This window comes from Scatophagus argus, chromosome 23 (genome assembly GCF_020382885.2).
Source record: "Scatophagus argus isolate fScaArg1 chromosome 23, fScaArg1.pri, whole genome shotgun sequence".
Taxonomy (NCBI): Eukaryota; Metazoa; Chordata; class Actinopteri; family Scatophagidae; genus Scatophagus; species Scatophagus argus.
Genome location: NC_058515.1, coordinates 9152088 through 9173984, shown reverse-complemented (window position 1 = coordinate 9173984; position 21897 = coordinate 9152088). Strand labels below are relative to the sequence as shown.

The following is a 21897-nucleotide window of genomic DNA, read 5'->3' as shown; positions in this document are numbered from 1 at the left end:
ATGTTGATATTTATTAAGTCTCCAACTCCACAGTAGAGATTAGCCTCAGCCTGGTCAGCTTTGATTTCTAGCAGCCGAACCCCTTTTTATTAGGAGACACTGAACAGGTTATTAGGATTTCTTTGAGGTTATTTGAGGCTTTTTGTCACTGCTGATCGCTGGATTCAGTGATTGACCTATTATAGCATCACCATCCATGATACAACTGTCAGCCACTTTTATGCATCATGGTGGCGCAAGTGATTAGATGTTGAGCTTTGCACAGTTTAGTTTCAGAGCACAGACTGTTCTGTATCATGCTTTTGTTTGGTTGCAAAACCCTTTGCAAACTCTCAGCTGCTGCTCTGTGCAGTTTGTCACCTAAAATGGTGTTGCTGTTGTTAACTCATATATGGACCTTCTTTCTTGGTTGCTCAGCTTGTTTAGATGATCCACAAAAAACTTGAGTAGAGAACGGTGTTGCCAAAAGTATTAAGATGCAAAACGGCACTAGGATCCCAAGTTCCTGAACTGATTGACAAAGCATCAATTTGTCTTTGATGCTCAGATTGTAAAACATAATTAATAATTAATGATTCTATGTAGAGCATTTTTACCTCACTAAATTAAAAAAGCATAAAGATGTGTAGATTTGCGCTGTTTTAGCAAGAAACATCTGGTTTGGAGGTTCGAACCAAAATGAAGGCAGTTGTGAATTCTCTCTGAAACTGACGTATAGCGTCATGTCATTGCAGTTTCTGATGCGACAATGAGGACATTTTTCGCCACAGTCAAGCACTCGGGAAGCCTGATTAAGTTTATGAGATATCTTCGGAATATAATTTAAAGGATGAGCAATTCAGACAACAAATCCAGAAAAAAGCTAATGTAAAATGTGAGAAGTCTACAGGGTGTTGCATCCTTTATGGAGGATGTGTTTTGTGTGTGCATATGTATGTTTAATTGGAGTAGGCAGCAGTTGTTTTGCACACAGTCAACACATTCAATACATACACTATGAAAATATAACTTGACTTGCAAATTATTACAAATACCACAATTATATGATCACATTTGTTAGTGTAAATAAAAAGCCATTCCATTAACATAAAGGAGGAATGAATGTTTATTGAGCTTTCACAATGTAGTCTCATTCAACCTGCTACTGGTTTTACAGTTAGTGTCAAGAGGTAAGTGCATAAAGAAATGACCTTAGTAATAAAGGGGCAAGTTTGTTGTGGAATGTACCATTGTTACATGATTGTTACAGAAATTCTTCAAAATGTAGAGTCAAGAAACACAAAACTAAATTACAAAAACTGGAAATGATCTTTCGTTTTACACAAATACAAATGCAAATGAAAAGTGTAGAAAAAGGTTCTGTAACTTCCTCTTTTTTCCTTCTGCAAAACACTTTCCTGAACTGTGAGACTGCACTGTAATTACTGTTAGCTAACATTTGTATGCCCTGTATAGCTTAGATCCTGTGTCCACTGGGCAACTCTGACTTTTGCATACAGCTCAGAAAAAAGATGTCTGACAAAAAAGTATGAAGTTTGCTGCTCTGCAAAATATAAAGTCAAGATCTCGGTCCGTTAGAGTTTAGAGTTTTTCCACACGTCAAAAGGAGGAAAGAGGCAAGTGTTTCTGTGTATTTATAATTATCATCTTAATGATAAGGTGGACAAATATCTTCCCTCACGATGGTACAGAAAGCTTCAATGCCGCTGCCCTCTCCTGATAACATGAGGTATAAAATCAGTGTTACCTTTTCATTGACTGCAAAGACGACACAGAATTACGATACATATAAATATTCAACTACACTCTCATCGGCTATTATTCTCACAGTTCTCACTGTCAAGGTCATGGTTTGTGTACCATAAGATTTTCCTACTCACACACGGCATCCTATAAAACAAACAAGTAGTAAAACAAAGCACAAGTCACACAATGAGTTAACAATTGGGTATCTGATGTGACATCACAGTTTAGCAGCATTAACTACCTGATTAAATAGCCCTAATGGTAACATTTGAGTGCTTCATAGAAAAAAAAACATATTGGAGGTGCTTAATTGCTTTGCTATAGTATGTTGCCATTCATTAACTTTGATATAATGCTTTTTTATCATGACTTTGTTCATTAATTTGAGGCAATGGTGCAATAGCAACTCCTTCAAAACCCTTCAAAAATTCAAAACACCAAGATTTTGCAAATCTCAAAGTAGCATTATATGCACCACCAAATAGCTGCTACAATACTTCATCATATGAAAAACAAAACATAATCTTATACTCAATAATCACTCTATGCAGATGACACCCCATTCTTTGCCATACTATAGAGAACAATGACAGAGACAAATCGTGGTCTCCGTTTCATCACAATAGTTGACGTGGTTGTAAGACACCGTGATTTACAGCTTGTCGCTACCCTTCACTACATTCTCCCACTCACACACTGTAAGGTACTGTTGATTCTAGTAAGGCTATGGTCTACGAATTTAGTAAGAATGCCTTGAGAATGTAGTGGTTCTCCGCCTTGCTCATACATCCCCATCTTCAATACGGGCCAGCTGCCTCTCCAGCAACTCGATTCTCTGGCTCTGAGCCAGGACAACAGCACGCAAGGCCTTCATTTCAGCTAACAACTCGTTCAACAGGTCGTCCTGAAAGAAGGGAGATGAGAAGGAAGAAGTCAGAAAATGACTGTTGGCATGAAAAAGGTTTGTAGGGTTTGTCTCAGGTTGTTGACTTACCTCTCTCTTCGACTTCTCAATATTTCCATCCGTCTCCTTTGTTGCTACTCGTGCCAATGGTGCCTCTTCCTCCACCTCCTTGGCAGCAGAGGTAGATGTAGATGTGGGAGCTGCTACACTGCCTGCTGAAGGTGAGGTGGTCCCAGCCCCAGAGTCCTGCGAGACAAGCTGGGGTTTGCTTCTCAGAGTGTCTCTGTGCTTGGATGGAGGAGCTGTGTATCCACCGCTAAGAGAGACCAGCAGGGGTGGTGCATCCTGCCCAGCAATCCATTCATCAGCCAGGAGAGCTGGCTCTAAGCCAGCTGTGTCCGGGTACAGGTCTCCCTGAAACAGGTCTGACTTGGTAGGCAAGATGGAGACAGGAATATGTTTTTATTATATAGTTATAGAAAAATTGTTCTTGGCATGCAATTCCATTAATAAATTGTTTGTTTTACTTTTTAACAGCTGTGCATGGCTTACCTTTCGTGGAACAGTCATAGAAATCGGTTCCACTTTCCTTTCATGGAGTTTGTAGAACCTACAGAAGAAGAGGAAATCAGGAATTTCATTAAAGGACGACTCTGGAAAAACATGTCTCTATATACTACATTACTTTTTGATGTCAACTGTGGAACTCAGTCCCCAGTCCAGTCATTCCTACAGAACGGGGAAAATTTTCAGCAACACATTTGGCACAATATTAAGTATTTATGGCAGCAGCTCAACGGCATAGTAAGTAATAAGCTATATGAGGCTTTGACTTCACAGGCAGTCCTTAGTACGATAAATTTATTTCAGTTTTTGGTCTTTCCATAGTCTTGGGTGACAATAACACAAAATATCACTCCTTTTAAATCTTTTAGAGTAGTTAAAAGAATATCAAGGAAGACCAAACATATTTACCTGGCAATTTCGCACTTGTTGACATCCACACCTCTTTTACTTAGAAAGCCTGCACCTCTCTGAGGCTCCTTGCTGCTGTATAAGCTGAGGAAGTGGACATATGGGGATTCATCTGTCACTTCAAAATACCGGATGGTGCAGTCCCCCTGTAAAGCAGAAATAATTAATACGACTAAAAATGAATGAAATTACATGATTTTTACCAGTTTAGTAAATCCGTTTTCTCAATACAGTCCTGAGGTCATACCTTCCCACACAGGTAGACCATGTTTGTGTCAGGGTCATAAAAGGGAAGAAGAACGCCATTACTTGTATCCATCTCTTGGACTGCCATTGGCTCAGAGAGATCTTTCTGTTAAAAAGGAAAAAAAGCAGCAACACTGACTTAATTCTACTATTAATTTCTTGTATACATATGCACATTGTACCTGCCACACTTCTGCAAAACTCCCGAATTATCTTCAGTGGGATAGTTCAGCACAATATTCCTACCTGTACAATTTGTTTGAGGTCAGACAAGCAAAAAGGTTGGTGAAAGGATAGATTTACATTTTTTCAAGTCTCTCTTAACATATAAGGTGCCCATTTAAACACTGAAGCAGTTTTTGCTTGCTGTAATCAATCATCCTGTTCATGCTGGATATTTATAGATCCCATCTTAATGCACTTCCCTTGATAGTGGTGGTGGAAAAGTTTACAGCCACGGTTCTAATCTATAATGTGCAGTGTGTTATTATCTCCAGTTCCACTCAACATAGAAATGTTGCCAGGCCAAACACAAAGAAAATCTTTGTTCTAAAAAGACTGTAACTTTGGAAGATATCCACTTGACTTGACTAACACTGACTGCTGAAGCCTTATGTAATCTTAGATAAGCTAAGATCAACTTGTATTGTACACAGAAAGTAGGCTGTAGATTTTGTCCCCCCCCCCCCCCCCCCCCCCAATCACTTACACGGAAAAATACAGGAAAGTGGAAATTGTCAATATATCCTTTAGGGTTAGGTAAAAAATAGACAGGATGCCAACTCCAAGCTCCTGCATAGAAATTGTATTTGCTATATGTCCATCGTGACCATCACACCCTTACTCTCCATTTTATTAAATAAATCCTACATGACTTCAGACACTTACTGTATCCCACAATGCCAGCTGTCTCTCACTCATACGGCTGAAGCCTGTGGTGAGTATCTTCCCATCTGAGAGGAACACAGCTCTCATTGGCCTGGTGCCATCGTGGACTTTCTCTTTCACCTAAGAGAACATTTGGAAACTGATAACCACCTGCAACACATAGTGCCCGATAACTTACTTTCTATGAATCTTCACACATAGCAAAAAAATGTAAAACAAAAAAACCTTGAGGACTGTGCCTCTTCGTGGGTCTATGACACGCAGAGCTTTGTCCTTGCAGACGGTACAGACAGCACTGCCGTCCCTGTTCCAGCTGACGCTGTAGATTAGGTCTGGGTGGGCATCGGTCAGCTGGTAGACGAGCTCCCCTGTGCCCACGTTCCACACATAAATTACATTATCACAGCCTACAGAGAGAAAGACACAACATTCAATGTAGTGATGTTAGTCCACAGGAGAGGGAAGATGTCCGGCATAAAAGTTTACATATTATTTGTAAAAAAACATTTCATATGAAAGCAGTCGCACAAGTAATTAGAGTCACTAAAGCATAGCCTCCGTGGTGGAAACAATATTACCAAATCTCTACCAATGGACACAGTGGACAGTGCCAATCCAGGTTGTTCTTTTGTGAGCAGTTATGTGATAAGAGATGTTACCTGCAGTCAAGAGGATATTGAAGGCAGTTGGGTGCCAAGCCAGAATTCCCACTCTTTTACTGTGTCCCTCCAGGGTCACAATGGCCTCAGTCATTGGACTCGTCAGACCCCCGTCTGGGATCTGCCACACCTTCAATTAACAAGACAGAGCAGACATTGGTTTGCAAGTACATTTATACAAGTCCAGATTACAAGCAACAAATTTAGCCAAGAGTGTTTGTTCTCAGGATTTTATTGCTGGTCACAGAGAAGAAAACGCCCCTCAGGAAGAGTGTTCATTTAGTCCTAATTTCTGCTTTGGTGAGTGTAAAACTACTCAGCGTATTAAACCATCACACCTGAAGATCACTTTCGTTTGGGTCCAGTCTTTTAATCTGCAAAGGGAACCTTAAAGAAGTCGGTCAGCAGTTTGGGAAGCACTTGCTTTCTTTCTGAGAGTTAGATGAGACGACATATACCACTCTTATGTCTGTATGTTAACTATTAAGCTACAACCAGGAGATGGTTAGTTTAGCGGTGCATAAAAAACGGAAGTATTGGGAAACAGCTGGCCTGCCTTGTCCTTTGCATAACCCCTCATAAATCCACAAACTGTCTTTTTCAGAGAATAGCTGATGGGTTCTGGGGTAGCATTTTCAGCCACTTTCCTCTCATTAATGGCAACAGCAATAGATTACCCACTTTAACCAAAGACCAGAATTTATTGGAAACCAAGTTTACAAAGCTGTGGTCACAGTTCCCCATGTCATACGTGACAGCAGCTAAAAACTGAAAAATGACCGCAAACCACCAGCACACAAGCTTGACAAACTTCGAAACTGTCCACCTACCTTCACTGTGCAGTCCTCTGAGGCACTTGCGATGATGTTGTCGTCATGAGGAGACCACTGGATGTCAAGCACTGGTGCTGCATGGCCGCACACGGTGGGACAGGACTGATCGATCCTGCCGCTCTGAGGGAGTAAACAAAAAGTTTAAATGATGGCATCATGACAGCTGGCTACAGAAACTTTAACACATTCTAGGAGTATAACGTTTGTTTGTTCAATATTTGTTTTGGAGCTGTAAAAATGCTGTATATGCATTAGACAGACATGCAGCGAGGCGTCAAAGATTTGCTGACATGCTTTCAGTAACAGAGTGCAAGACAGGCAGCAAGATAGAGGCCTTTACAAATATTGATCCACTGTATTTGATGCTGAATGTAATGTAGAGGGGGTTGAACCTTGCCGATAGGAACAACGAGGAAGGCCCCTCCTCCGCCGGCCTCAATGATAACAGCGATGAATTTGGGGTTGACGGCGCAGAGGGGACTGTCCCACGTCACGCGGGACACTCTGACATCGTCGATGCAGTGCTCAGCTTTCCACGCCTGGGCGAAGACGTGGCGGAACTTGCTCTGCCTGACCACACCTCGTCGGAATGACATATCTGTGGAGGAAACAAAAATCCATGCCAAGTGACACAGATAAGTGATATAGTCAGCTGAAAAGAGTGAAGAGAGAAAATCAGAAATGCTATTGATATTTAACAGAATATTAACTGGCAACAATTCTGATATTGTTCAGGTCAATCATTACCACCACCCCCAAAAAGAAAGTTTTATATCAACTTACAATATTTTCTTTAAGATGCACCTATTGGGTGTCACCTTGTATTCTTGGAAAGTGTAAGATAGTTTGAATAAAGAATCATCAGTTGTATCCTGAGACTGGAGACAACTAATGATCATATGTGCTGGAGATGACTTTGCAGTGCATTTGTACTATATCTTTTACCATTTCTATTTAACATTACATACACTATTGTGGGCTTGTTCAATGTAATACTTCATAAAATGTGTTCCATTGTACTTCCTAAACGTTTTTGACTGGGAGTCACACATTTCTATATTTTTCTATGGCAAAAACAGAGGTTTTTAAACACAAAGACTGCAATGGCTATTAAAAAATAAATAAAAATACATTTGCCAGATACTCTAAGAGGGAAAAAAAGCCCTTTATCAAGCTATGATTTGGCTGTCAAAACAGCAGGCAAATTCTTTCGTTGTGGGAGTCTGTCCTGAAAAGTACAGTCAGGCTTCAGTGGACAAAAGGGCATGATCCGCCTGAAACCAAAACATGCTGTGGCTGCGAGGGGAAGGGGGTTGGGCAGAGCTGCTGAGGCAGGGGAGCCAGTAACTCTATATGCCATCTACCTCACAGTTGTCAAAGCAAATTGGATTTTTGCAGGTATTCAAGCTGTAGTCCACAATTTTCCCCCCCAGTGGCTTATGAGGATAAAAAGTTTTGCATATTAGAGGCCGAGACTGTGACATTCCCATCGGTATTTAGACCTGTGCTAATAAATAGTATTATCTTATTGTATAATAGCACTTTCAATTGCATGTACTATAGTTAGGAGATATGCACACAGTATTGTTCGCCATTTATATTAGGGGTTCTATTGTTGTCTGCACGCAATACGAGGAATGAGGCTTTTGCAAGGAGCAACTACAGGCATGAGCAACAAAGGACGTGTGTTACTACGTAGATCATTCCACAGTGAAACAGTTCAAGGAAATGGAAGGGTTATTATTTTTGAGAACAAGATAATAGCCTACCTGGCTTTTGAGCGACCTCTGCTAATTGGAAAAGGGATCACCAAAGACTCGGGCGTGACAGGAGGAGGCCAATAAAATAATCCGCAGCCAGCAACAGTAACTTAATCCTCTCCTGTGTCCAGGCAGGCGTTCACGTCGATTGCGCAGACCTATAACAAAATGCGTCCATTAGCCATTCGAATTATTACCACATCTCCCACTAATCTCGCGTTGGTTTCTCAGTAATTACCCACGGCTGATGTCGAAAAAGCCTAAACTGACAGAGCATGACCCGTGCTGTTATATGGCTCTATTAACTGACGCACGCCGACGCTCAGTGGAGCCCGGCTGGTTGTAGTGATGGTGCGGGAAGAGGTCCAGACGGTTTTCACCCCGTCTGCTTTTACAAACGGCTGGTTAGGAGGGATGGATTGAGAAAAATCCCAGACACTTCCGCCTATGGCAGGATATGTCAAAGACACGCAGGAGTCAAGAGTGATATCACCCGTTTACATCTCAGTTTCCTGTCTAGGAGACCGGATGTGTACGCACCTGTGCGCAAACTGCCTTAAATTCGGAGATGAAATGTTACTTAACAACAGTTTAGTGAAATAATCAACTGAAGCAACTCACAAGTCACAAATATGCCAGTGTTCGATTTCACAATAACGCGCATGCGTGATACACCGTTTCATGCTTTTCAATTTGTTTACCGTTTTTTTGTTTGTTTTTTTTAAAAGACGTGTCGTTTGTAAACTTGAATCACTTTACTTAGAGGCTGCCTGACTCAAATTTCAGCTTACCCAATTTTATAGTAAATATTTTTAATTATCATATCATTGTCTTCTTATTTAGCTACCAGGGCAAGTGTAAATAATTTTGGTGTGGTCCTTCAGCGCCACCCAGTGTTTAAAATGGCATTAGGCAGGTTTGTCATTCGTTCCCAATAAACTTGTTGGACTAAGTCGGTGAAATGAATAGTGGTTTTCGTTGAAGCAAACACAACAGTCATATTCAGAAATTAAAACTACAAACCTTTGTAACCAAATAGAGATCATTTAATAGGGCTGTAGGAGCCCCTATGCAACAGGTGGCTCCGTGGCGCAATGGATAGCGCATTGGACTTCTAGGCACTGACGAAGTGATTCAAAGGTTGTGGGTTCGAGTCCCACCGGAGTCGCGTTTTTGTTCGAGTTGAAAGTATAACCACCGAACAGTTTGCACGTCATGAGGGCGTTTTCTCTTCGTATTCAGAACGGACTCGCGTTTAGAAAAGTCGGTTTTGAACAAGCAAAAATTAAATATGGCACTATGTGTAAAGTCTTGCATTTGCTTCGGCAGCTGAGGTTAGCTAATAGGATACACGAACATTAACGCAAGTTATTATTTGGAGTAAATGTGGACTTTCACTTTCACATACACATTTTCGTGACGAAAATGGATCCATATTTCTAAAATAAGCAACTATAATCACCCTAGACTGTATCTGAAAACGTGTAATTAAATTACAGTTGAATTGTGAAGTACTGCTTGATCACATTTTTTAAATTTATGATAATAGAGTTCTTTTTTTCCTTTTCATTTACACTGAAAATTGGACAATATTTAGAGTAAGTGCTCATATTGTGTTACAAGAGCAAAGTCCACCATGTGACTTTGGTTAAAACAAAAACAAATCAGCAACAGCAATGAATTACAAAAAACAGCATCCCACATATTGTAGAATACACACAGTAGACAGCAGATGACAAGTGCAGTACTGTTTTTTTTAAGGATAATTCGATTTGACCGACTATGCTGAATATGAATATGTAAAATACAGTATATTTGCACTGAAAATGTTTTACATGTTTAAAGAGAAAATGCAAATATATTTGAAAGTCAGTTTTTATGGCCGTGTCAACTTTTTTATAGTTTTAGTTTTTGAAATAGAAAAAGCAGCCTTTGATCTAACAACACGATTCATTATGTGTAGCAAATGATGGTACAATATACTATTACTCTGAAATCGAAAATTAATTTTGTCGACATTGTTTAACTATACACACTCAATAGGGGGAACAATGTAGATTGCTTTCTGTTTCGACACGAGACCAAGTTGTGTTGCACCGGGTGTAACCAACCAGCTAACCGTTAGGCTAGTTAGATGTAGCTAGCAACCTTTAGATTGTTGACGGCGTACGCAGCTTTAGAATGAACACTATACACACGATTATCGAGGGATACTAATGAAACTCGTTTGTGTAGCTTTGTTTTCTGATCACACTACTACGGTCGTCGACTTCGCCGGTCTCTTGGTTTTCATCATTAACTTTAGCTGTTTCGTGTAGCTCAGATCGCTAGTTAGCCTCTTCAGCTAGCTAGGTACAGTAGCGTATGGGTGTCAAAGTTAGCCGTGACTTCACCGGGTGTCTGGTTGCCTGATCTCACATTTCGGACACGTCAAGGTAAACATTTAACTTAGCCAAACTAGCTAGTAAGCTAACGGTTGTTTAGCGGTGGCTCTTGCTTGCACATTGTTGTAAATATTCACATGACAGCTTGGAAACTTCGAGCAGACAGGACAATTGGTGTTTCTTTACTTTAGCTCCTGTTCAGCAATAAGATGTTATTATCGAGACTCTCACTAACCTAACTGGAGCTAACGCTGGTTAGCTTCTGGTGTCAAACTCGTCATATGTTATGAGCTTTGTCAATTTTATGTTGCTGTCATCAAGCTTTCTTGGTTGTACTTATTGCATAGTAGTCATAGTCATATGTTTCAATGAAATATGTTTAGTTCGTAGGTAAATAATAAAACAAAGAAACACTGTAAGTATTTTTCAAGTTAGCCCCTCCTTTATTCACATCTAAATCCGGCTTGAACATTAGATTTGTTGCTTAAATGTGTCAGCTATGAATCTTTATTGATTCTTTAGTTAACCTTTGACCTGTCACACCACACTGCAAGATCAATACCAACCACTAGTAATATATCATATCACTGTGTGTGAGATATAGAGATGATTTAGTATTACAGTAGGGATTTGACTGATAACAACTATGTTATCAGAATCAGCTGATTCATGACCCTAACAATTATTAATCACTTTGGCTGTGGAATGTTAGAAAATATGGAAACATGCTTAATGCAGTTTCATTAAGCCCAAGGTGACACATGAATATGTCTTGGCTTGTCTGATCAGCAGTCTAAAACCCAAATGTGTACAGTTTGATAGTTGCTGATAAGTTTTGTGTAAATCTATTTCCCGTTTAAGGTTCCTCAAATCTGTCTCTTGGTTTTGGGGGCAGTTATGTCGGAGTCCAAGACCCCCACTCCCACTCCTGCTGGTGACACATACAAAGGATGGGTGTTCAAGTGGACAAATTACATCAAGGGTTATCAGCGGAGATGGTTTGTCCTGAGCAATGGGCTGTTGTCATACTACAGGTAGGTTTTCCTCTAAAATAACTCAGATTAAAAAAGGTGATCATCTGATCTGAGAAATCCCCTAGCATTGCTCCATCTACATGTTTGCTGAGCGCAGAACAATTAACCTCACCTTATCAATATGTCTTCCCTATTTTAGTTCAATTTCCTTGACAGACTAAAGTCCAGTTGTAATGTTGTACAACTCCAGCAAGGCTTGAAGGCAAATAGCCACTGTTGCAGTCAATGTTATACATTGTGTCTTCTGTTTAGTTACATTTTTGTGTCACATAAAACACCTCTGATTATTAGGACCCAGGCAGAGATGGGCCACACGTGTCGAGGCACAATCAACTTGGCCACAGCAACTATCACGGTGGATGACGCCTGCAACTTTGTTATCTCCAATGGGGGGGCACAGACCTACCACCTGAAGGCCAGCTGTGAGGTGGAGCGCCAACGCTGGATCACTGCCCTTGAGTTGGCCAAAGCCAAGGCAGCTCGCATGCAGGCTGAGTCAGGTAAAACATGGAAACTCACAGCAGAAGAATTGAGTAATCTTAAATCTTTTGAATCACAGAAAAACAATGAGGGGAGGTTTGTGAAACCACTTTAAAATGATCTGTTTTGCTTTTTGTTCTAATGAACAGATGACTCAGGGGATGACTTTTCGCCATCATCCCCACCAGTGGCACCTGGACAAGGTGGTGGGTCACAAAATTCAGAAGTCCAGTCTGCTCTCAGAACACTAGGCAGCAAAGTGGAGGATCTCAGCACTTGCAATGACTTAATCTCAAAGCATGGTTCAGCCCTCCAGAGGTCAGGCTTTAACAATTTACTGCTCTGTTTTTGCTTCATTCTTTTGTCCTCAGGCCAAAGTTGTATAAGTTCCTCATGTGTCTTCTCCTTTAACCTCGAAATGAAGAGTCTGACATTCAAAGATAAACGCTAAAGTTTGAGGATAAATGTGTTAGAACATTAATTTCCAAAAAAATCATACCAAGATACACTGCTGTGCTGTTCTTCTACTATGTTTGGTGTGGTGCACCATTTGTGAATTAAACTTTGTTAAACAAATACTGATTCTGAGCCTCTTTTTTTAATGAGATGTTGAAATATATGAGAAACTCTTTATCCACATTGTACATTTTGTTATTTGTTTCAGGTCTTTATCAGAACTGGACAGTTTACGTCTAACTGGAGAGGCGGGGGACAAGATTCGTCAGGTGACAGAGAGGGCCACGCTGTTCCGCATCACCTCTAATGCCATGATTAACGTAAGTGTCTTTCAGTATATCTACTTTTGCCTTTTTGTTGATTTGTAATGTGTGAATGAAAGTGGGCCTTGTGAATCTATACTCCTTGCAGCCTTTACTCTGTGCAGGCCAAACCAACAGATCACAATTTCTCACATTAACTGGATTGTTGGTTTAACTGCTCCTTGTTGACCCTGTTTGATGTTGTGCCCCTCAGGCGTGCAGAGACTTCCTTGCGCTGGCTCAGGCCCACAGCAAGCGATGGCAGAAGGCCCTTCAAGCAGAACGGGACCAGCGAGTGAGGCTGGAGGAGACTTTAGAACAACTTGCCAAGCAGCACAACCACCTGGAGCGAGCATTCAGAGGGGCTGCACAGGCTAATGCTACTGCAGACAACAAAAGTAAGATCTGGCGCTGACCACTTCCTAAGTTACAGTTAATGTTAAGTCAGTTGTTTTCCAACTCGTGAACTTTCCATTTTCCTCTTCCTCTCTTGCACTCTGGTAAGTCTGCCTTTATTTTACTCCATTATGTTTACTTCACCGAATAATCAGAATTGATTTTTCCAACCCCTTTCTATTATACCATTCTGTTATTTTTTGCTTGCTGATCTTGGAACATGTGTATAGATTTGAGAATATGCTAGTTGCTTTACAGTACATGTCACAGCAGGGTTTTGCAGCACCAGAAAGTTGTTAGAACAGTTTATCATCAGCATAAAATGTGACAAAACACATCCATGGTAAAAGGGATCCCTCAGGACTCCAGTATTGAAAAGTTTGTTTGTTTTCTTTCTTTTGTTTTGGTTGTTAAGGTGCTGCTGGACCCGGAAAAGGTGAGGCCAGTGATGAGGACGACGACAATGAGTTCTTTGATGCCATGGAGGAGGCGCCGGAGTTTATCACTGTACCTGCAGACCCACAGTTTCACAAGTCAGTGCACTCTAATTCACACGTTTACTACAAAGGCAGTCATACATACCTTTCAAAGTGTGATTTCCCTTAAGCTCCAAGTTTATGTATTTAAACCATTTCCATGTGGGTTGATCTCATTGTTTTCATATTTGTGCAGGCCCCGTCTAATTGATTCAGTTAGTATTAGTCTGTTCAGTCTGTGATCTGTTTTCCTTATATTTTACACTGGCTGTTTATTTCATCAGACTGAGAAAATCTCTTTGTCTTACAGAAGGTCAAGCAGTAACATCAGCGGTTTCAACAGCGAAATGTGTTCTGATGATCAGTCGGTACGTCTCATTCTGGCCTACGGAAAGGCTGTTTAAAAGGGTTCATTCACTGTCAGTAAAAACACCATGAAAATGTAGTTTACCCTCATTTATTATCATTGGATGTGCAGTTTAAAGCTGCGACAGGATGGTAGATGTATTGCTAATAAAGCTGTGATCGTGCTACAGTGATGATAAATCTCCCTCTTTAGCTTAATGAGGAGCCTCTAGCGATGAACCAGGAATCTCCCTCTCAGGAGTTGGTGCCATTGAAGAAGAGGCGAACACGCATTCCGGACAAACCCAACTATTCTCTCAATCTGTGGAGTATCATGAAGAACTGCATTGGCAAAGAGCTGTCCAAGATCCCGATGCCTGTGAGTGAGACCCAGCGTGACTTACTGGAAGTTTGTTAGTGAGCCTGGCCAGTAAAAGCCTTGGGCTGTTTTCACATCCTCTTCTGCAAACTGCTCTTTGTGTGCTTGCATCAAAAATGCGAGAATGCTAGAAAATTTCAGTGTAATATGTCTTTCACACTGGACAAATCACCCTCTAACATCTGACTTTTGTCTTTGGTGGTAAATGCATACAGTAGGCAAGGATGGCAACTTTGATTAGGTTTACCAGTGTTTAAGAAACCCACAAATATGAGCTAATTTTGGTGTACAGATAGTCTAACAAGCTGATCACTGTCCGTGAAGGTCATGCCAGCACATCGCAAACTTATGATACCAGCATATTTCTGTGGGATTGCCTTAATCAAAACACCAGTTCTCTTTGTCTGTAATACTGGGTGAACAACATTCTGTAAGAGTCATCTGTGGGTGAAATAGATCCACTGATATTATCTACAGAGAAACCAGTTCTCAGGTTGACTTGTTTATTTACCCAAGATACACATCTGTCATTTTTCTTCAGGTTTTTTTGATTGCGAGTGATCTCTCTATTATCGTAGTAATCAGCCCTAGCGTGCGAACCAAAAAGACAAAAATATAAAACGAAAGCAAATCATAGTACCTCGTGATAGGAGTTGTTATGCCCAAATACAAGCATAAGGCTTATTAAAACACTGAACAGTGAGATTAGTGAAATTATTAATATGCAAATGCTAACAGAGACTGCGGTGCTACTGCCGCATTATTGAAATTAAATCTGATATTATTAATAGTACAGTTATCATAATACAAAAATACAATATGTGCATTATATAAACAGTGTTTTTTACTGAGATTAAACGTAGAGCTGGACCAGTAAATTGGCCACTCTAATATTACTTTATTAAACAAACAAACTGGCTGCACCTTTTGTAAACCAGTGGGCTCCAGAATCCAGTCCAGTGAGGCGTGAAGGTTGTAGTGGTTCTGCCAAATGCTTAGATTAAAGAAATGTCAAATTGAATTACATAATTTAACATAAGTTATGGTCAAATTCTTTACATTAATACATTAAATTTGGAATCCTAATGACAGGCAGTGATGCTGAGCCAAAAACACAGTGTGTTGAATGTTGAGCTATATGCATCTGTATGTTTTACTATTCCTAGTATTATATTGTAAATAATCTGGTACATAAACACTAAACCCAGATTCAAGTAACCAAGATTTCACATCGAAATTATTTGCTGTCTGCAGGTGAACTTCAACGAGCCCATTTCCATGCTGCAACGATTGTCTGAGGACCTCGAGTACCACGAGCTGCTGGATAAGGCCTCCAAGTGCCAGAGTTCGCTGGAGCAAATGTGCTACGTGGCCGCCTTCTCCGTGTCCTCCTACTCTACCACCGTCCACCGCACAGGCAAGCCCTTCAACCCCCTGCTGGGAGAGACGTACGAGCTGGACCGCCGGAGAGAGAGCGGCTACCGCTCCCTCTGTGAGCAGGTGAGGGGAGGGGTAACACAATAAGACAGAGTACTTCTAACAAGGAAGTGAAACTGAACAGCGAATGAATGTCAGGAAGGATGACTTGAAAAATCCAAATGACTCAGTGTTTTGACAGTATTTTGCTTCCTTTTTTGATGTATTCAGGGATTCACAAGTTACAGGGCACCAGAATTCACGAGTGTTAACACAAATAGAAATCAGGAAGGGTACATGTTATGGAACTATGCGTAAGAGGATGGTTGGTTTTATATATGCATGTGGAATGTGTGTTACTCTTGGAATTACTTTACATTTTTTGCGTAGTTTGGCATGGAAGGTGAAAAGGCAGCTAACAATTTCTTGTAGTGCACGTAGGGGGGAAAAGGACGTTGAAAGTGGAGACAGGAAAGGATTTGTGGAGGTGATCATAGGACACAGAATGGAGGCTTAATGCTGGACAATGAGAACAACAGAAAGCTCTATATAAATATATCCAGTCCAATAAATAATCCAATAAACTGTGCTTTCAGGCAACAAATCCGGAGCTTTTTTAACAAGATATGCAGCCTGTATGTATAGACTGGTTTAATTCGGTGACAAGGGCTTTCAGTTAGATTGGGCATGTGGGAGTTGCTATTAAATCCTATTGTAGATGAGTAATGTAATTGGATTTCAAGCACTACAGTCTAACAACTGGGTATTTTTTCATACTTGATGCGTCTGTTGGTGTGTCTGTGCTTATATAAGACTAAATGTGAGTCATTAACATATGGGATGATCCAAACCTGCAAAAAAATAGCGGTTAAGGACCACATTTTGACACCCCCAAGTTATACTTTTATTTTAAAAGAAAGTGTTTGCTTCACATGGTCTTCACCTCTGTCGCAGGTGAGTCACCACCCCCCTGCAGCAGCGCATCATGCGATCTCTGATCGTGGCTGGACTCTGAGGCAGGAAATCACTGTTGCCAGCAAATTCAGAGGCAAATACCTCTCCATTATGCCTTTAGGTAAGAGGCTGCTCCTTCACTAACTGGTCTGGCAGTGACAGGTTCAGGGCATGAATATTTTGATTGTTTCAAAGTAGCACACAAACTAAGTACTAAAGAATCAGCGAGTAAAGCTTCAGGAATTAGTCACACCTTAGATTTATTACAAACAGCTAAGGTTATTTGTCTCCTTTGTATGCATTTCCGCTTTCCTTCCAGGCACAATTCATGCCATCTTTGAAAAGGGCAACAATCATTACACATGGAAGAAAGTTACCACCACAGTGCACAACATCATTGTGGGAAAATTATGGATCGATCAGGTGAGGAAAATGATACACTTAAAAGGTCTGTTGTGTATGATTTAGTATCATTTGGAGATGAGATTGCCAGTTGCAAGCAACTGAGTGAAAGTTGAAAACGTTGCCTGACTCGCATGCCAAGTGGAAGTTTAATCTTTTAGTCCCTCTAAAATGAAAATGTCCCCACAGTGTCAGGGATACCTTCAAACCTCCTTCTACTTCTTCTTTCTATGTCTGCCAGTCAGGAGAGATAGATGTAGTGAACCACACCACCGGAGACCGCTGCCACTTGAAGTTTGCTCCTTACAGCTACTTCTCCAGAGATGTGGCCAGGAAGGTGAGGAAAATGCAAAGACCTTTGACTAATTCAGTTCTTCTTTTTCTCTACCTTTCTGCCTCCAAGATTCAGCAGCATAGCATTTCATTTTATCCTTCTTTCTACTGCTGCTGGTTTCCTTTGCTATTATCACTTGAAAGACTTTGTAGTGTTCTTTGTTGCATGTTTAGTACCTTTAATGTCTTTATTATTGTGTCTTTAATATATTTAAGCAACAGTTTTGCTGCTACAGTTACCTGCCCTCCACCCTAACCACTTTCTTTCACTTCACAGGTCATAATGCTTTATTCCTGAGTTTGCTCCTAGGCTAACTACCTCTCTGTCTTTCTTCTTTCTTCAGGTGACAGGGGTGGTGATGGACAAGGATGGAAAGGCCCACTATGTGCTGTCAGGCACGTGGGATGAGAAGATGGAATTTTCCCGGGTGATGCAGAGCAGCCGAGGAGGGGAGAACGGCGCTGAGGGCAAACAGAAGACTGTCTATCAAACCCTCAAAGCCAGAGAGGTGTGGAGGAGGAACCCATTGCCGTAAGTACTATTGCTGCACGGCTCACTGTATGCATAAAATTGAGTCTATAAATAATATGGTTTTTACATTCTTTCAGTCCTTGGCCCATTAGCAAAATATTCTCACTTCCCTTTACTCTGCATGCGTGTTGTTGTGAGTAGGTTTCCTTGGTGCACGGTGATTATAGTTCTCTTCAGCCTTCTTTGATGCACAAATTTTAAGTCAGGAACTATCGTCACCAAATACAATCATTTTTGGAATGTAGTTAGAAGTTTGGTTTCTTTGCTCTGCCACAGTGAGGGAGCAGAGACCATGTACTACTTCACTGCCTTGGCACTCACCCTAAACGAGCCTGAGGAGGGTATTGCGCCCACCGACAGCCGGCTCCGGCCTGACCAGCGCCTTATGGAGGATGGCCGCTGGGACGAGGCCAATGCTGAGAAGCAACGGCTGGAGGAGAAGCAACGCAGCGTCCGTCGGGAGAGAGAGAGGGAAGCTGCCAGCCAACGCACCTCCAGCCAGTCAGAAGAAGGTGAGTTTCCAGCATGTTAATGCTTCACTTTTTTCTGTTTTCCTCTCTACCTTTCATGGGGCTGATATTGGAATCAAGGGGTAGAAAAAAAATCTCTGTGATTCCCCCTTTTCTCTTCCAAAAGCTGTCGATGAGGACTCTCTTACTGATCCCTCACTAAAAAGCAAGTATTCCTCTTTTTTTTGTCTGTTTTACTTCCACCTCCTCATGCTTTGTTTTCTGATCTAGTGTTATGTCTAGATTGTTTCCTTTCGTCATTGTTGGTTACACAATTCTTCTGTCTTTCAGGTGCACCTCATGAGAACTACCAGGCACGCTGGTTTGAGCACTGTGAGGACCGGATCACAGGTGAGCTAGTCCATATTTATAAGGGAGGCTACTGGGAAGCCAAGGATCGTGGCATCTGGGAGGGCTGTCCAGAGATATTTTGACCTCTGCATTGACTGCAAAGTGCCCTGAAGAGACTGATCCATCAAAGCCGCCTGGTGGACAGCTACTCAAAGAAAGGCTTGTCCCCCACTACCACTTGGACGGCTGCCTTCCTCCAGTGACTCTCTGTTCTAAGAGATCTCCAAGACCGTCTCTGCTGTCTGAACCAGAGGGGGAGTGGGGGTTTTCCCTCTGGCCTCCCTTACCTCATTTTGGTTCCTGTCTCCTTGAGTTTCCTTGTTGCTGTCACACATCATAGAGGAATGGAATAAAAATATTTGTGCTGCAGGTCAGGCCAAGCACAACAAGGAGAAAATGAAATAGGCAGTGCTTCCAAATCTACAGTAGATCATTCTTTTAGTCTCTCTGCTCAAGTCTGTTCAGTCTCTCAGACCAAGAGTGGAAGAGGATTTGTGCTGATAACACCCTGTGAGATAATGTCGTGTACCTATTGTCACCCACAGCATTGTGAGCTTTGGTAATAACTCTAAAAAAAAGGGGTAAGACCTGGTTAATATATACATTTACATATATATATATAAATATGATTAAAATAATTTCATTAAAATGTTGCTTGGTGGCCTTCAAGACGTTAGCGAGGATTTCTTGTTTCTCTCTCTGATTTAGTGTCTTAATGTAATTACGTGAAGGTTCTGGTGTGCTTGTGTGTGTGTGACTGCATATCTGCTCTTCCATCATTTTACGACACTGCCACTGCAGTTAAAAAAGGAAAAAAAAGAAAGAAAAAAAGATTGTCCAAAATACTGGTTGAACCTCCACACTGTCATGTCTTAGAGTTAGAAGAGATTTTTTTCCCCCTCTACAAAAGCCTGATTGAAATTGCAATGGTGGAAATTTTGATGTGGCTACATGGCCTGGACACACTTTTTCGTCGCCTTAAAAATGAGCACCCTGCTCATTTCTCACTTATATTTACATCACACCTGAGTATATATGATGCTGACACTTAGAGTGGCTGGCTTCTTGTACAAACTTGAAAACTTTGAAGAAATATCTGGATGAAGACTACAGAGCTGCAAAATGGCAAAATGCTTGTTCCAGTGCTGAGAAAACCTCACATTAGTGCAGTTTTATTCAATAACAAATAATGAGTTGCCCCCATTTCACAGGATTGGAATAATGTGTAGCCATTTTGTGGATAAAGTGAATGGTAACTAAGTTACTTTGCAGCAAAAATTATTTTAAAAAGTATGGGATTCTTTGTGACAAATGAGTAAAGAAAACACATGTAAATGCAGTGATGATAATAAATGCCACATCTTTGTATCTGCTGAAGAGTTCATACATATGCAAGAAAATTTTGAAACCAAAAACATGGGATGTAATATGTGTGTGTGTGTGTGTGAATTTCATAATTTTGTTTGTAAGTGTACTTAAAAATGAAGAATAAATAAAGAAGCATTGCAAATAAGTATGATTTTATAAATGTATAGAAATTCATATTATAGTACAGAAAACTGTAAGGTAGTTTTTTTTTTTCTTGTATTTTTGGTTCCTCATATTATTGGAAGAGGACTGTCTTGATTTTCAGAAAATGAGGGAGTTTCCACACTTCAATGAGGAGACATCATGTTGTTCAGTATTTTGTATTAACAAGAAAAAGAATCTGTAATAAACAAATGCTGTGATGTCACACAAATAGCCTTTCATCCTGTCCTTCAGTCTACCAATAACTATTAATTAGGTAACACAATTAAAGAATTGCCAAATCACTTGGGAATTTCTGTCCTCATGTTCAATAGGAGCTTCAGATTGAATGTCTTATTAATGTTATTAAATAAAATAATAAAAACCAAAGAAAAGGGTGAAAAACGAGACAGTACTGTTCACAAAAACCTCTGAGTAAGAAAAGCAAGGACAAGTGTACTCTGCCCGAAGGGTTATCAGGACCCTGCCCTGGAGCCAGGCCTGGGGAAGGGGCCCGTTGGTGAACACCTGGTGGTCAGGCCTTCATCCATGGGGTTCAGCAGGGACTTGGGTCCGCCCATCATTGAGCCCACCACTGGCAGTAGGAATCACAGGGTCTATTGCAATGTGGATCAGGCAGCAGACAACGGCATGGACCCTCGCAGTCCGATTCCAAATTATTGAATCTTGGGACATGGAATGTCACCTCACTGGTGAGGAAAGAGCATGAGACTGTGCGTGAGGTTGAGAGATTCTGGCTAGATATAGTCAGGGTGATCTCTATAAGCAGCTCTGGAACCATCCTCCTTGAGAGGGGTTGGACTCTCCTTTTTTTCCGGAGAGGTGGAGGGCAGGTGTAGGGTTACTTGTAGCCCCTCCAGCTCTGCCTGTATGTTAGAATTTACCCCGGTGAACAAGAGAGTTGCTTCCCTGGTTGGGAATGGGGTCCTAACAGTTGTTTGTGCTTATGCACCAAACGACAGTTCAGAGCACCCACCCTCTTTGGTACGGGTGCTGGGAGATGCCCCTGTTGTCGTCGTTCTGCTGGGGGATTTCAATGCTCATGGGCAATGACAGTGTGACATGGCAGGAACAACCTGCCTGATCTGAACCCGAGCGATGCTCAGTTATTAGATTCTTGGGCTAGTTTGTCTATAACTAACACCAGGCTCGACTATAAGGGTGTCCATAAGTGCACTTGGTACCGGGACACCCTAGTTCTCAGATCAATGATTGATTTTGTAGTTGTATCAGCGGATCTGTGGCCATATGTTCTAGACACTGGGGAGAAAGAAGAGTCCATCCGTTAGTTGAACCAATGCGGTTTTCGTTTTGGCCATAGAACACTGGACCACCTCTACAGCTTTGCAAGGGTGCTGGAGGGGTTGTGCTAATTTGCCCAACCAGTCCACATGTGTTTTGTGAATCTGGAAAAGGACTGCGTCCCTTGAAGTATCCAGTGGGATGTTCTCAAAGAATATGGGGTCTCCAGGAATATGGCGATCGAAGGGCCTGTTTTCTAGGCACAGCCAAGTGGTGGAGGGCATCAGGTCTGTTGTCCTTAGGATTACATCTCTGCTTTTTGCAGATGACGTGGTCCTATTAACGTCATCGCACAGTGACCTCCA

At 41.3% G+C, this 21897-nt stretch overlaps 2 protein-coding genes and 1 non-coding gene across 5 annotated transcripts; 2 read left to right on the top strand and 1 right to left on the bottom strand.

Annotated features, from left to right (window-relative positions):
- Window positions 1-1081: 1081 nt before the first annotated feature.
- Window positions 1082-8482, bottom strand: coro1b (coronin, actin binding protein, 1B). The gene is made up of 12 exons (XM_046380903.1): window positions 8250-8482; window positions 8021-8169; window positions 6644-6849; window positions 6249-6371; window positions 5419-5548; window positions 4985-5166; window positions 4760-4879; window positions 3873-3977; window positions 3626-3771; window positions 3203-3260; window positions 2741-3079; window positions 1082-2650 (listed from the first exon to the last, which is right to left on the bottom strand). Exons 3-12 carry the CDS (start codon window positions 6845-6847, stop codon window positions 2528-2530), a joined length of 1530 nt encoding a protein of 509 aa, XP_046236859.1. The 5' UTR covers window positions 6848-6849; window positions 8021-8169; window positions 8250-8482; the 3' UTR covers window positions 1082-2527.
- A 609-nt stretch (window positions 8483-9091) lies between these two features.
- On the top strand, window positions 9092-9179 carry trnar-ucu. Its single transcript is given in 2 exon segments — window positions 9092-9128; window positions 9144-9179. It is a non-coding gene; the product is annotated as a tRNA-Arg (tRNA).
- Window positions 9180-10075: 896 nt separating this feature from the next.
- On the top strand, window positions 10076-20574 carry LOC124054620 (oxysterol-binding protein 1-like). Of its 3 annotated transcripts, none has more exons than XM_046380831.1 (17): window positions 10076-10446; window positions 11291-11429; window positions 11721-11929; window positions 12059-12227; window positions 12574-12685; window positions 12882-13065; window positions 13479-13596; window positions 13850-13907; window positions 14099-14263; window positions 15518-15763; window positions 16634-16754; window positions 16953-17056; window positions 17277-17372; window positions 17713-17900; window positions 18177-18412; window positions 18537-18575; window positions 18701-20574. In XM_046380831.1, exons 2-17 carry the CDS (start codon window positions 11293-11295, stop codon window positions 18841-18843), a joined length of 2325 nt encoding a protein of 774 aa, XP_046236787.1. In that variant the 5' UTR covers window positions 10076-10446; window positions 11291-11292; the 3' UTR covers window positions 18844-20574. The 3 variants fall into 3 exon arrangements, with proteins under 3 accessions (XP_046236787.1, XP_046236785.1, XP_046236788.1); XM_046380829.1 differs by having other exon boundaries at window positions 11257-11429; XM_046380832.1 differs by lacking the exon at window positions 18537-18575 and having other exon boundaries at window positions 10077-10446; window positions 11257-11429.
- Window positions 20575-21897: the final 1323 nt, after the last annotated feature.

Bases quoted from the DNA above. Each gene is read 5' to 3' on its own strand.
- coro1b (XM_046380903.1), bottom strand. From the start codon at position 6,847: ATGTCATTCCGACGAGGTGTGGTCAGGCAGAGCAAGTTCCGCCACGTC. The intron at 5,549-6,248 runs GTAGGTGGACAG...TGTTAATTGAAG, and splicing joins CAGAGGACTGCACAGTGAAG to GTGTGGCAGATCCCAGACGG. The intron at 4,880-4,984 runs GTTTTTTTGTTT...ATGTTCTCTTAG, and splicing joins GAAGAGGCACAGTCCTCAAG to GTGAAAGAGAAAGTCCACGA.
- LOC124054620 (XM_046380831.1), top strand. From the start codon at position 11,293: ATGTCGGAGTCCAAGACCCCCACTCCCACTCCTGCTGGTGACACATAC. The intron at 11,930-12,058 runs GTAAAACATGGA...TCTAATGAACAG, and splicing joins TCGCATGCAGGCTGAGTCAG to ATGACTCAGGGGATGACTTT. The intron at 18,576-18,700 runs GCAAGTATTCCT...TCTGTCTTTCAG, and splicing joins TACTGATCCCTCACTAAAAA to GTGCACCTCATGAGAACTAC.